This window comes from Typopeltis vanoorti, unplaced genomic scaffold, assembly GCF_054136105.1.
Source record: "Typopeltis vanoorti isolate ZY-2024b unplaced genomic scaffold, IOZ_Tvanoo_1.0 HiC_scaffold_24, whole genome shotgun sequence".
NCBI classification, from domain to species: Eukaryota; Metazoa; Arthropoda; class Arachnida; order Uropygi; family Thelyphonidae; genus Typopeltis; species Typopeltis vanoorti.
The window spans coordinates 4,455,518-4,471,635 of NW_028328064.1; the positions used below are offsets into that span (position 1 = coordinate 4,455,518).

Here is a 16,118-nt window from a genome sequence, read left to right on the forward strand (position 1 = left end):
TTGTTTTTTTTAAATAATCATTAGTATAGTATATTTATTTTCGTTATTTAGACTTTTCTTTTACAGCTGCTGGAAGTAAAAAGTACACACCATTTTATCATAGAATATGGTATTATCTTTCAGTGCAAACATGGTGAGCTGTCATTAGGCGTTTTGTGCGACATATGAGTAATTAGAAATGTAATGGAGTCTTTTACGTGCTAATATTATCTACATATTATAAAATAAATGTAGGCAATATTGTATTATTTTTTCAGCAAGCATCCTTTTTAAGATATTGGATTTAAGTTTAAAAAAAATGTAATATATTTTCGTAAATGCTGCAGATTCACCTCTTTTTATTTTATATATGAAGCTAATAGTTATTAATTTGTTATTCATTAACATCGTGGTCTCGAGTGGGGGACCAGGAATCAATCTACCGTGAGATGCGGTGATTGATTCATTCAATCCAATACCCTTGGAGGGTAATGGATAGCAATGCTGTAGCCAATGAAGTTCTAACTGAGGCTCGGCTATTGCTGTCACCCTCCTGCAATGATCAGAGCTTTAATAGCTCAATAACACCTTATCCCTGCACTGTCCTCTACAGATAACGGGGAAGATGAAAAGCATTCTTGCTTCGCCCCTTTAAGCTAGTCCTTATAAGGATTAACATTTGGATTGGAAGGAGAGATGCGATGATTAACACCCTGGGAGGGTAATGGATGGCAATGCTGTAGCCAATGAAGTTCTAACTGAGGCTAGGCTATTGCTGTTACCCTCCTGCCATGATCAGAGCTTTAATAGCTCAATAACACCTTATCCCTGCACTGTCCTCTACAGATAACGGGGAAGATGAAAAGCATTCTTGCTTCGCCCCTTTAAGCCAGTCCTTATAAGGATTAACATCGTTAAAGCTATGCGAAATTGTTTACAAGAAAGATAGTAATATTTCATAAATTTGAATACAAATGCATTTTTATTAGAAAATAGTCACTTTTAGAACACATTAAAATCAGTCCATGGCCATTCACAAGTTACAGTTTGGAAACCAGCCAACTGTCTTAATGTATTTCTTTTTCATTTGATGCTAAATGAATAATCTACGTTGGACTCTGTCCAAAATCTCTAAACAACTCATATTCATTCTCTCTTACTTCAGAATACTTGGAAAGTCACGTCATATGGTGATAAAAACAAATAAGTTCTTGATTAACAGTTAATAATACAAGCTACTGTCGCAAACATATAACCTTAATTTTAAAAGTAAACACCAAATTTAATTCGCTGATTTTAATTTTTTCGCTCTGACTCATGAAAGCTATACATTTAATAATTAGTTTAAATATTTAAGGTTGACAATTAAATTTCTTTTAGCTTTAATAAATTTTAGTTATAATTCCAATGTAATATTTTTGTAATTTAATTGTAGATATGATTATGATTACTAAAACTTCATTTTTTGAAGTATTTTAATAAATAAAACAAAGCATATAAAATACCTTTATTTTTTTAATATAAACTTTACTCTAATTTAATGTGTCTAGTATTTGCTATCATGTATGTTTTTATATAAATTTTGAACGTTATATATTGAGAAAACTGTTTTCATTCAGATTTATTACTTTCCTTTGAGATCTTAATGGCGAATCCCACCATGACCAACAAAGAAACGAATAAATATTTTAAAATATTTAAATATTCTGATGAATTTAAATGTTAGTAAATTTCATGTAAAAAATATATACTATGCTTGTATTTTTATGTTAAAATTTTGGTTCATTTTGTTAAATTCTCAATACCCAGTATCACTTACTTCATCGGGCAATTGTAATGAATCTCAGAATTACTGACTTGGAACATTCAGTTAGCATTTTATTTATGCACAGAATATCTTCACTATCGTCAACAGATGTCTTCACTCCACTGTTAGACTAATGGCTTTCCGTGATTTTTTCCCCATTGTAACAGATCTTCTTCATCTCTATTTCATAAATGCCAAAATATGTTTTTTATCTTATTATTATAGTGTTCAATCCGTTATTCTTTATTGTCCAGAATTATTTGCTGTTTGTCATTGTTGTTGCCATATCCCAGACTAGCTCTTTCCATGTTTCGATGTATTATTTCCAGTCTGTTCCGTTGGGTCTTTTATTTATCCTAATTATATCATATCAAGGCTTATTCAAAAATTAACAGAGTTTTAACAAACTTAACGACTACCTGCTGATAAAAAAAAATTAAATTTCGTGTCTTTAACCTGGGAAAATTGAAACAAATGGAATCACGGGTGCTTTCTTCATTCTCTTTCCGCATCTTCTCTTAGCATTCCTTCCACCCTCTTGAAAGATGGAACTTTCGTAGCTCAATCGGTACTGAAGATACCCTTCGGCCACAAATCCAAAACAAACTTATTTGGTCGGGAAGATCTGGTTTGAATCGTATCTAGACTTAGTTCTTTCAGCCGTAATTCAAGCAATAATATCGGGAAGATGGGAAAAAAAGTAGGCGTGGCATTTAACTTCCAATTGTTGCGTACCAGTTGATTCATAGCTGTCCAATATTAGATTACTGCGCATGCGTTCCAGATACTTTAGATTCAAAAAGTATTATTTTAAATAACGCCTTATTTAACTCCTTACAATCAATGAATAATTAGATATAATTTCAAATTTATCTCACTGTGGAATCAAAGAAACTCCAAGCGTGGGCTAAATGAGCATATTTTAGAAATGTTTACAAGACAAATACTTTCTCATCTGCATCATTGATCTCCCTTGACATTATCAAAAAGGAAGACGTAGAAAATAGGAGAATTCTATCCTTCCATCTACTTGTCAGAACTAATGAGTGAAAGATGATAGCAGACCATCTCTCTTGCATTACAATAATTTATTTCCAACTTCATTGCCCCTTGTGGAATAGTAATGCTGATCTCCTTACCGAATGATAAATGATTACTTTAATAATTTGTAACATGTTCTTAGGTGATTAAGTACAGAAGATATTGACTGAGAAGAAGAGCGAGAAATTGGGTAGATGGTAATGATTTTAATTAAGTTAGTCACTTCGTTATTAATAACAATGTCAGTGGCAACATGCGGACTCTGTCTGTTTTAATTATGAGCACTTTAATGAATGCCTTCCAGATAAAAGCGAAATCCTACTTATACAAAGATTACTGCATCTTAAGACGTTTTGACATTCTTTAAGTTAGAAGTAATATTAGGTCATCACAGGAGATCTTTCCTTTCTTTTAACATCTCACAGGATGTCTCTTTCTGAAACCACCAGAAAAGTAAACTGATTAGTTAAATCCATACGCCTAAGAAGCGATGACTGCTTTAAGTAGCTAAATACCGAGGCAACTCGTGCAGAACGATGACAAACTGAGTAATTTGTAGATCACTTTTCTAAACTTTCAAAGCACCAACTTTGTTAGCCTACTTGATATTTATCTTTCTCTGGAATAAAGCCTCTGAATATACGTTGAAGCAGGCTGCTTCTTTCTCTTCATTAATTAAATATCGGCATTTTTCTATCAGACTGCAAACGCAACAAAAACTTAGCATCTTCAAGAAGGTTAATAAATTATTTTTGTTTGCAAATTAATTGATATTAGCTGCGTATCGTTTTCATGATATATATCAATGCAATATTAAACAGACGAATAAAAAGACCAAGTTCTTAAATCTCTTTTCTGAAAATCAAGATGATCAAAGAACACATTCTTTGAAGTGCACTCTTTGATTATCTTGAGTTTTTGCAACTGTCAACAGTGAGTTTCAGCTTTATTAGCTTTTCTTAGAAAAAAAAAGTTTGTGTATGTGTACGTTTTCTGTTTTTGCGTTTGTATAATTCAAGCTGGTACACTAATTTTTTTCTCTTCTTCAGTGTAGGATGTTTAACGGTAAAAAAAACTTCTTTCTAAAAGTTTCCTCAGCCATAGAATGGGAAAAAAAGGCCTTCCTTTGTATCAAAGGAGCTTTTACAAAATTTTCCAGTGTATGTTTTTATTCTTTCTCATCCGTTAGTTCTTACATTTCTTTTATTGCCATATGTCTAAAAAGAACGCGTTTTTGGGTCTGAAAAAAGAAACTGTTTTCTTACATTAAAAGTCACAGGTTGTTTTGCACGCAGGCAAGTATGACTAAGATTTCTTTGCTTTTAATTCCTTTTTTTTTGTTGCTTTGAATTAATCAGTTATTTATCTTTGGGAGTTATTTATTCCTGCCTTCCTAGAGAAGAGTTCTTCTTAAAAATCTTAAGTAATTCCATTAGATTTTCTTTGACATTTTTTCTTGCAAATATTACCATTCCAAAAATCATTTGGAATTAAGGACAAAGCAACTACGGTTAGGAAGTCAGTGTATTATGTTTGTATGTGTGTGTGTATCTTATGGTCGGTTTATCTCTCTTTTGCAGATATAAAGCCCAATTTCATGGTTTTCCCTTTCAGTCGTCTCCGACCGTAGGCGACTACTTTGTAGGCATTTCTGACAAAGTATTTCTGGTGAGGTTTTTACAGGGTAGTTCACATCCCCCCCCCCATTTTATCCGGGCTCAGGACTGGCATATGGCTGGGACGTATTCATGACTATAATCAGTGTGTGTTCACGGGGCCGGTTTGCCTGTTCTGGGGTACGAAAAATCCCGGTTTCCTGGTGAATCCTCCCCTACCACCGTATGAGACCTGCTACTAATTCACATTTAGTCGAAAGAGACCAGATAAAGGTTCCTCATGGTCGGAAAGACCCGAGAATCGAACCCAGGTCTTTCCGACCAAAGGGCTTCGTCTATACTGGCTGAGCTACGGAAGTCTAGCCCAGTTTCAGTGAGAAAAAACTTTTAGGGTACTCACTGAAAACGTGACACAAAATTTCTGTCGTTTTGCATTGCATATGCTTTGAACAGAATGGTGAAATTTTTGCGTATTCTCATGATGGTAGTCTATCATTCAATTTGTATTCTGTATTTTTTAGTCACTAAGTCTGACAACTGTCTTTCATGTCCACTATTTGTTAGCATGTTTAAAAACAGGCTAACAAAATATCACAAACTGTTAACTTTTATTTCGTTAAGTATTGCGATAAGTTCATAGCAAGTTTAACTTCCGGCTGAAGCTTAAAAGGAAGAACTAAATGTATTCTTATTGTTGTATTAGCAAACTTCAAGTATGGGATTAGTTTCCTTCCCGAATGAGTCATATCAGGCTTATGATTCTTTTGGTGCTCACATCAAAAATTCCGTTAATAGGTCACATATAAGAGAAAAACGAGCACGTTGCTTACCTGCACGTAATCCCAAGGAAAACAGCAGATTAAAAAAGCACGAGTAAGAAATAATTGAAGAATTGACACCTTCAAATATCTTAAATCAGATAAAAAAAAAATCAGGGAAGTGAACAAAAAAGAAAATATTCGATTCACACACACACACACACAAACTTATTTTAAAAAAAAGTTCACCAACACATTCCGAGATTGCAATTCTCAGTCTTACTTCTCTCTCTTTTTTTTTTAATCTCCATGACCTGGTTTCTTTGGCATTCGCGAGAAACAAAATTACGGAAAGCACTAGGAGTAGTACACGACTACCAAGGGAGAAGTTGGCGGTAGAATAATACCCCAGAAGGGAGCGATCCACGATGATGGAGTGGACTAGAGTGACGGAACAGTTTAGTACCAACTGCAGAAATGCGCTCACGTTGAACACCTCAATACTGCCTTAAATGACCGTTTTCATCTCGCCAGGGTGTGCAACGACGTTTTAAGTAATATAAACTAAGTTGTACTCTATCGAAATCAGTCAACAGTATGAGAAACCAAGTGATAATATTAAAAAAAAATTCTCCATATTAAGTCATATGTTATACTTCAAATGGATATGTCATCTACTTTTTTTTATACACGTTGAAGGCTCACAAAATTAAATTCTGTATTAAAATAACCAAAATATCCAACTCTTTGCCGAATTTCAACTACTGCTGGACTGTAATCCTATCGTTTCATTATTTTCGCCTTCTCGAAGAGCATTTTAATGGTCTATCTGCCTACTTGTCTATGTAAGTTGCACCTTACAACCTCCAGAACGTGACTTTCATCTGTTTTACTAACAATTATCCATTCGATTACTTTTTAGTTGTTCAACAAACCCCTGGTGTAGTCGGCGTCCCAAATTAATGGACACAAGCTGATTCATGAATCATCAAATGAAATATATACGAGTATATATTCAATTCAATGTAAATATTACCCGATCTTTTTATACAAGGATTTATATTGCTATTATTACTGAAATAATCCGTCTATGTCTTCTCTGAAGACAAATGGGAGAAATCTAACATTGGCAAAACGATTTTAGCTATGGTTCAGAGATTGCTGATCTTTCTTGTCGTTGAATATCAATAATAGCTTTAGGATTTTACTAATAAAATACTGAAATCATATTTCATCGGTTTACCACATTCATTTGTTTTATCGAATATACAAATCATAAATATGAAACACGACCCCATTCATCCTATTCGTCCCATTATCTTCTCTTCTTTGTTTATGAAATATATAGAGGTGTACAGATAAGACAGCGATTCTTTGATAGAAGGTCCTGAAACTCAGAAAAATGATGGTTTTCTTTTGAGTACTCTATCAAACCGTTTCTTTTAAATCTTTCTGTGAAACACTATCAGCATTTGGGCAACACATACGAGAATTATTTGAATAAATCACGTGCGGTATTTGTTTCCCAACAAAACATTCAGTTCCACAACTCTTATCTATTAAATTGCAATCTAGAATTGCACATGCACGCACGCACAGCATATTTATTTATGGCAAATTTTTGGAGTTGTATGCTCTCCCCATTTTGATCTTTTTTTTTAATTATCTCGTTTTTTGAACCGAATATTATTTCCAAAAATAAACTCTAATTTCTCTGCCACAATTTTAAATTTGCTGACGCATCTCTGGTCGTCTCCAATCAACATTGAAATTCCTTCTTCTTCCCCATTTATTCCTACATCACTCAATCGCCTAAGTAAAGGCTTCAGAAAGTCGATTCCAAAAGCACCTAAAAGATTTATTTTCAGTATCAAAGCAAACTAGAGTCGGAATTACTTTGTAAACAACACAAGATTTCTTCTGTTTGTCCTCGGTTAAATACTATTTAATATTTAACAGTTACACTTTTGCGAGTCGCAGAACCGTTTTAAAGCCTGCACTTTTACTAATTAGTTTCATTTTTATTCTGAACACGTGCATGCTGCAAACGTTCGATGAAGTCCACGTTAATGAATTTCGCTAATGACTTCTTGTAATCACGACTATAGGCTTATATGTTAATTATATTAAGAGAAAGTTGCCTAAAAGGAACAATTATTTTTTTTAAAAAAAATCTGTGCTAATTACATACTGTGTAATAATTTAATATAACAATTACGTTTTCTCTGTAGGGAAAATAATTCATTTTCCGAGACATTTACTTAAAATTAGTTGCTTGAATTTAAATTAGAACAGTATTTATGATAAGTGTTTCAATTTGTTCTTTGGTGTGCGGTGTTTTTTCACCTAAACAATTAGATCGTAAACCAGGAAGAATATATTTTAACTTCAATTTTTAACAATTGACAACAAAAGTTAATCAGTTGGTCAGCCATACCAACCAAACGATAGATTACATTCCTGTAACACGTTAAGTAGTGCTATCAAATTGGTTATTGAAAACTATCCACTACTTGGGACAGATCGTCCATTGTTAGAGATTTAAGCCTGTAGAAGCAAAAACGAATTATATCAGTGTACTGACATAATTTAAAAGCATTGAGAAAATATAGACAAAATACATAATTCCAAAAATTCTATTTTATTCGACTGTTCAATGATTTCTACCAAAACAATGCTAATAATCTGCTTTTATAACAGACTTTTGTATATCTGTGGTATTGTAATTATCTTTTGGTAGTGCTAGGCCTATTCCTATGGGAATTAAGCTGTTTTAGAAATCATTTAAAAGCTTCGGTAACTCAGTTGTTTTTGAAGAAACCTTTATTGGAGCTTTTTATGTGAAGATGAGTTAGCCGGTCTCATGAGGACACAGAAAGTTTTTTTTTATTTTAATTTCTAATTAATTATTGTTTTTATTTATTTTTATGATTTTTTTTTTAATTTTTCGTCACTCGTCAGGTTGGCAGTTTGAAATATATTGTTGAGCTTTGAACAGGTCTTGCCTTTTTTTTTTTATTTTTTTCTAGCCCTTTTATTGTAGATTTTACGTTACTGCTAGTAGTAATAATACTTATTATTATTACTATCAAATGTCATTTGTTTAAAATTACATACGCTGATATATTTCATTAGAATAATGATCCTACAGGGACAATTCTCATTAAATACACCCACAGAGCACCTAATTTTAATATTCAGCATTAAATGACGTACAAGGATATCTGTTGTCAAACTTTTAGTCATAACCCTAATTAACACCAAATATCTCGGTAATTGTATGTACTGCTATTCCAGGAACAAGATGCGTTATAATTTGTTTTGAATAACCAAGTTATCCGAGCGATTTGTGCCTCACTACATGCGTCGTATGATTTATGTTTACATAGCAAAACTACAAGCATTTACCAGCTGTTAATGAAGAATGGATGTAGCCGAACACAAATGGAAATCTGTTTGTGTTTGTGCGCGCGCATATTTATGTAAAAGATGATTATAGTGAGAATGATGTGGAATAATTTCCGATAGAGATTGGCGCATAACTTTTCAAATGATGTGTTTTCTGTACTAAAAGGAAATAAAAGCAAGCCGATACAGATAGAAAACTGTGTATACACTGTATATTGAATTAGCAATGCATTTACGGGTCATTGTTCAATCTAAAACCTGGGTTCATGCCCCAATCGAACGATACGTCCATTTGTTTCAGTAAGATCACCTTATTTTTAAATTTCTTATTAGTTCTGATATAAAAAATATTGCGTGGTTAGTAAACCATTCCTCTATATAATTATATATATTTCCCCTAAAACAATTCGAGTAATGAGTAAAAAAAAAAGTCAAATCAAAGGCACTTCACAGTTAATGGTATACATTAAAGCCAGCACAGCGCCGACATTAAACAAATTCCTTATTTCAATCGTCTTAAGAATTAGCATTTGGGAGAGATATAACTGAAAATACTGCACACTGATTTTTTTTTAGAAGAATTTACTGGTATCTTGATATTCAAAATTAACATTAGTATTTCTTAAGTCGTTTGATATCCTTCTCATTTTCATAAAAAGGCGGGAATTTTTTGTGCGTTAATAATATTAATATTTTCAAAATACTTGCCGTATTATTTCTTTATTTATGGTTATCCAGGAACAAGATGCGTTATAATTTGTTTTGAATATGATGCTTCCTACATCACTTCTGCTGTTTGTCCAACTCCACACGTGACAGATCCGAAAGCGTGCGATATGAAAGCAAGCCAGCAGAAAAGTTCAGGGTTCGAATCCTGTCTCAAGAAACATTTACAATTGCTTTTCAACTGAAGGTCAACTTTCCAGTCCCACGAAGGTGAATAGATTCTCCTCCTTAGGGAGACTTGGGTTTTTCTACTCTATAACACAAACCAGCCGGAGAATGCAGTTGATACCTCATAACTATTCTTCAATTTTTATAATCCTAGTAACTAATCCCAAGTTAGTATGCATTGGATAAAATTCATCAGAAGCACTTCGTTTTAGATTATTATACTAATATATTCGCTGAAGTCAATTGTAACTACCTCATTTGCTGCCCATGTTGAATGTCTTGCCAGTCATAGCTAGTGTTTGTAAGCGCCCCTTGCTAGAGACTCCGTAATTCACTTGATATCGGCAATGTGCTTTGGTTGGAAAGACCCGGGTTCGAATTCCCGTGTAGGAAGCAACGTTTCTGCGCATGTTCTTCTGTAGGCAGAAGTAGACTCAATCCTCCCACAATGGAAGAGGCCTTCACTTTTCATAGAAAATAGGCTTATCATCATCATCAAACTCCTAGATTGCAGCATTAGAATAGTTCTCGTCGGGTAGATAATTTCCAGAAACAGGCAGATAATTGCTACGAGACATCATTTTGTAGGGATGCTCGGATACTACTTTAATGTAAACCTACTAAAATGGAAGAAGCCACGCGCCATCTCCACTTATGCATAAAGTTATACGTAGGTATATTTAGCTAACCGGAAGATTCTAATTTTTTTAATACCGGTGCAGATGCGAAATTCATTTTTGTGGTTGTTAGAAACATTAAAAAAAGCCATTTGAAGTTCCCCCCCCCCCCTTCAAAATGATTTTCGTGAACGCCCACTAAGTTATAAACCTATTGTAGCACACTAGAAATTGTGGATGATGTATTTTTTCAAGTTACTCGAGGTAAATGTTTTTCAGAGAGCGTACTCAAATGAGTACTCAAAATAAGCACTTTCGATTCGAAAAGCACTCCCAATGCGAAATATTACGTAAATTTCCTGAATTGCCCTTAAGTGAAAAAGGTTGAAATTCTAATAAGATCATCTTTTAATCTTCCCCGAAAGATCCAGTGCCAATATCCATACTTCATTTTCTTTCTGATGGAAAACACTTCATCTTTAGAAAATTTATAACAAACAGACATCCAACTATTCTCCTATTCCTTGATGTACTCTTTTGTCTTCATGCACCAGTTTTTCCTCTTTCCATTAAAATTTTAAGCAAATACGGGGGAAAGTTAATTAATTGCTCGAATACTTGAGGATATTGGATAGTACTTATGCTAATGAAGGAACCACCTCTAAAAGATGTAACCTCTTTGGGGTTGCTTTATTAACCTCTCTTCTTTATGGATCCACTCTTCAGATATTAAAGTCTTCATTAAATGCCCGTATGATTCATTATATATAGCGAATTTAGCACGTCTTAACAAATTATCTGTTGTTGATTACTAACCAATAAAAGAACCTGCTCTAACTTTGAACTAAGTGCTAACTTAATTAAACTTAACTTTTATTTTTCATATAAAAACATGTGGGGAAATTTTCTTAAAATCTTTAATTCATTGATTATTAATTAAAATAACGTTTGTGATATCGAAAGTTATTTAACGCAATGTTATGAATCAATCATCGAAAATGCCTTGATTTATTAACACGTGGATCCTATTAGATTGACTTAAACAATGGTGAGTAGCGTATGCCACACCACAATGATAAAACATTTGAGCCAAATCTATTGTTTATGTCCTTTTTAGGTAACTTAACTTTCATAATGTTTTCGTAGTAAACGAAAACATTACTGATTCAACTGTGCACTTCGCTAGTATTTAAGTTTTGTAACTCAATGCTCATCCATCACACATAATACAATGTCGCATCATATCTGAGTCTCTTAAAGGTTACATTTTTTACACAGCATTCGAGTCAGTAGCTAGACTGTTACTGGCTGATACATCGCAAATTTTTATTTTTATTTATTTATTATTTTTTAACGCTGTTTTGTGTGTACATTTATTCATAACATCTGTTTGAATGACACAAATACACCATAAAAATAAAATATATTTTATACACGAAAGAAAAACGTATTCAAGTTTTGAAATATTGTGGGAACATCAAAAAGCTGATGTTTCCTGTAGTTAATATCCTTTCGTGTCTTCACAGTGGGAAAAGTTTAATAAGTTGGCTCTAGGCCAAGGCAATACGTCTTGTGCGTAGTGTTACCATTCCGTGCATTTAAAATGCAAATATCTCTTCTGTCATGATAATACATAAATTTAGTGGCTCCTAACTTTTCCGTAGAGAATATGATGGGTGGCTAAGATTCTCTAAGTGCTAAAAGTAGGAACGAGTCAGCGAATATATTTTGTTAGGAGCTTTTCTATACATGGAAAAAGGTTTTGTGAATACTTTGAACTCTGCCCTTTGAAAATCAAAAGCCCATTAATAAAAGAAAGATAATTTTATATTTATGGAGAGAACAAACTTGCGACTTGCTACAGTTGAAAGCTATATTTTGAAAATTATTAGGACCTCAATATTTCAGCAGCGATTTCGTGATTGTGCTATTTATGACGTAGCTGTTGCTATCCGCCTGGAAGCAAATCTCCGTAGATAGTGGCAGGGATCGCAACGTTTGACCTTCATTTGGGAAGACCTGGGTTTCAATCCAGTGTAAAATTATATGAAATTTTAAAGGCTTTTTCCGATCTCATAAGGAAGCGACAGGATTTTTTCCTTCTAGGAAGTTGGTTCTTTAGTTTGCTGTTCATTGCCTTCTTCTTTCCTTCATTTATTAGGCCTAGTGGCCTGTTACAGAGCTATTTTTAGCCTTCTAAGCCGTACCCGTCTCGAGGATAAGGTGGAAAACCCTGCTGTCCACGGCCAAGACCGGCCAACTTGGCTATGTCTGAGAAAGATCTTTAAGCTCCTCACGTCGGCGACGGGAATCGAACCCAGGACACTCCTTTCCTAAGCATATGGATGCGAAGCGCAATAGCCACTCGGCTAACCGCGCGGACGCTGTTCATTGTAATAGTTCCTTTTCCGATAATTTTTTAATGAAAATTTTCACAGGAGTTTCCGCTACAAAGAGATATTTTTAGGTAGGATTTCGAAGCCTCGAAAAGTAAGAAACATTGATATAGAGTAACAATTTAAACTAAATATTTTGACCCCTAGTCTTTGTCTTTTAAACTACATGTATTTTTAAAGGTTTTCGATCTTCCAAAAACGACACATTTCAAATTAACTCGTGCATTTCCAAGAAACTTCCTTCAGAATTTTTTTCATTTGCTACATTAAAAAAAAAATAACCAGTAATTAGAACCTGGACACGCTTAGCCAGCTAAAATATAATGTGTTCTTTCTAAAAGCATTAGCTATTTGTAATTAACTGGATTCGAACCCAAATGGCTAATGGTAGTAGTTGATATAGCCGCAGCGCAATCCATTGTTGCCATGGAAGATTAACGTCACATCCATCTTATGACGTCAAAGCAAACTTATTATTTGATTATATGGAGAGACACGAACGAAATTAGTTTTTACTTTATTGCTAACTGATAATTATAATATTAATTATGAATTTACAAATTATATGTAAATGTACGCAATATATTTAATTTTTGTACATAATGAAATTATGATTAAGCTACAAAATTTAGTGCATAAGTATTTAAATGCATTATTAGATTCAGAATAATTCAGGAGAGTTTTAACAAAGCGGTCATGTGATCCAAAATTTAATGACAAAAAATTTGCCTTTGACAGTATAGTTTGCGTAGTTTTTGTGCAGGTTTTTGCAAAGGAATAAAACATATCGCTGGGCTGAAATTTAATATTATTAATTAAGTCTGGCGACATTGGTAAAAAAATATTGTTTTTAATATTTAAGAGATTTTAGCATTTATAAAGCTTCAGGCTGAGGTTAGTAATTACTAGCATTGTCTGAATAAGAATAAAAATAAAACTGTATTTTTAGAAGCGAAAGAGGGAATTAAAAGTTCCTACTTTTGGATAATACTTGTCTGTATATCGCTTCGCAAAGATTGTTAATGGTTCGCTCTTAAAAATACCTATTTTATTATCTGTTAGATCCTTTTTGTCAGTGTCTATTGATTTCAGCACAAAATTCTATTTAGAATTTTATTTAAAAAAAGTTGAATTTAAACAAAATTCTATTTAACTTATCGAAAATTTTCACTTTGGATAACATTACCAAAAACTGCAGTATTGTTTTCAAAATAACAGAAGCCAGTGTGCTAGTGGCATATTTTTGTGTGTTCTTGGGCAGGTTTGCCATATGATTCCATTTGAAGACTAACTTAGACCTCTTTACAAGTGCCTACTAATAGATGAGATTTTAAATTAGCTGTACTTTCCTAAATTATTTATATTTATATTTGAAACAATATAAATTCCCTTCCAGTGCTTGCTTCTTTGCTGATGTTAGAAATAAATAAAAAGCAGACGTACCTCTTTCAACCAAATGTTCAAATCACTTATTGAAGTTTAAAATATTTTGCTACAGCCAGCTAAAGCATTGTAGTAAAAATGTTGAATGTATTTGAGAAATGGAAGTTCTTTGGGAACAAGAACAGCTGTTGAAAATTTTAACCGCTACAGAAAGTCATGATAGACCGGGGAAAAAAAAAAAAAAAAAAAAACTATTTCTAAACGAATCGTAGTAAACGAAGTCTATAATAAATTTTAAAATAAATCTTTTCATAAGGAAAATACATTAAGAATCTTTACTAGAAATGGATTTCGTTTCTTCTTTTGGACAAAACCTAATTTATTTGTAAATGTATTTATTTTCTCTTTCATTCATTAAATTAGCTGCTCGCCTGTAAGCATCACAGATCAGAAAAGCTTATAGAAATTATAGATACGAAAGATTTGAAACATTGAAATATATTTTAGATTTTTTTTATGTGCGCGTATGTGAAAGTTTTGGAAAATAGATATTTTTATGGGTTTTTGCGAAAAATAAATAAATAAAAACAAAAACTAATTGAATGACAGTGTTTGTATTGTGCAGTTATTTTCAAGTAGTGTTACCAAATAAACATACGAGAACTTCTGCCTATGAGTACCAAAAGATAATCCCAAGGAATAATTGTATTAGCTCCATGTAAAAGAAAAGAAACTCAAGGCAGTTTTTTTATTAATTCAGACTTCGTTGTTTTGCCCATATAAACATGCAAATTAATAATACGGATGTATTTTAAAACAAAAGTTCCCATTGCTTTCGTCAATTCTGTCTTGAAATAGAAATGAAAATAACTATTTCGAAATACATATCACTGTTTCTAAACAGCGTATACATTAAATCTTGTTCAGTAATTGCATTCTAATTTTCTTAAACCAAACTGATATGTTTCAACGCGGTTGTATGTTGGGTACTTAGCTATGCAACCCTATAATTGAACACAGCATGGGTTGCTAAAATTACTTGAGCGCCTTCCATAGGTTTGTTTTGAAAGTTTTTGTTTTTATTATAAAATAATGGCGGCAACGAATACGAAAGAAATTAGATTTGCCACACGCAATTACTTTTGCAATACTGAATTTAAAAAAAATTTTTTTTTTTAAAAAGTGTGTTTAGTTGTGAAAACAGTTAACTCTTAATATAATATTATTATAAGTTTTGGAAATAAAAAAAAAGAAACAATATATATGTAATTTATAATTTATTGAAATTAGAGCATATCTTGTCACTTAAAATATTTTTAGCGTGCATGTTCACTGAATATGTATAAATGATTATATATATATATATTTACACTTACACTGATATTACTTTTTCAGAGGCGGATTCATCATTTGATGATTTTGCAGATGACGTCCGACCAATTGGTAAGTATCTGATAATACTGATTTTCTTTTTCTTTTTTCCCCCAGTACTATTATAGCTCTCTCTCTCTCTCTCTAAAAGCACAAAATTTATTCTTCACAGTAATACTTTCATAGGCATTCTACTCCACATTTTAGTTCAAAAGACCCAAACATATCACAGAGATGTCACATTCATTTGTGCAATGCATAGAAGCTTATTGGTATTTTTTATTTTCTTCATTTCATTTTTACAATCAGTACAGCAGCCCTTTCGAGAGATTGTTTTTCTTTTCTTTCCTTTCAACTAAATTTAGTTTTTCATTCGGTCTTACTCAGCCTTACAAAAAAAAAAAAAAAAAAAAAAAAAAAAAAAAAAAGTGAAGATGGCAATCTAAATACCGACGTTAATATTTTTATTATAATTACACCACTGTGCAGTTTTTTTATTTTTATTTCAATCATTTATTTTTAAACGGACGCATTAGTCTATCATAACAGTATTTTATTTAGGACAAAGGTTTCATTCACAAAAAGGAAACAGTAAAATAACACTAACACTGCGTGATATCACACGCAGATTTTTGTTTCAAACATTCTTTGTTGATGTTTTTCTTAGTTGTTTTCGAAATCTCGGAATGAATGACTAAAAAGCTTAAATAACATGAATTTTATTTACTTTTAACTTATAATATATGCAAATTCTTTGCTGACATATTCTTAATCTGAAACGTCTTCTCTTGGCTAAATAGTGAAACTGAAAATTAACCCGTAAGTTGTAAATAAAACAGTTATTTCTA

The 16,118-nt window shown here is 32.5% G+C and overlaps 1 protein-coding gene across 2 annotated transcripts in view; it reads left to right on the forward strand.

Moving 5' to 3' along the window:
* LOC150092192 (disintegrin and metalloproteinase domain-containing protein 11-like) overlaps positions 1-16,118 on the forward strand; it is a 1,236,934-nt gene that overhangs the window by 114,043 nt on the left and 1,106,773 nt on the right. The window contains exon 2 of one of the 2 annotated variants that reach the window (XM_090415260.1): positions 15,295-15,342. In XM_090415260.1, the coding sequence (XP_090271386.1) occupies positions 15,295-15,342 (48 nt within the window). The remainder of the gene's footprint in view (positions 1-15,294; positions 15,343-16,118) is intronic. The other variant, XM_090415259.1, reaches the window with a different exon arrangement.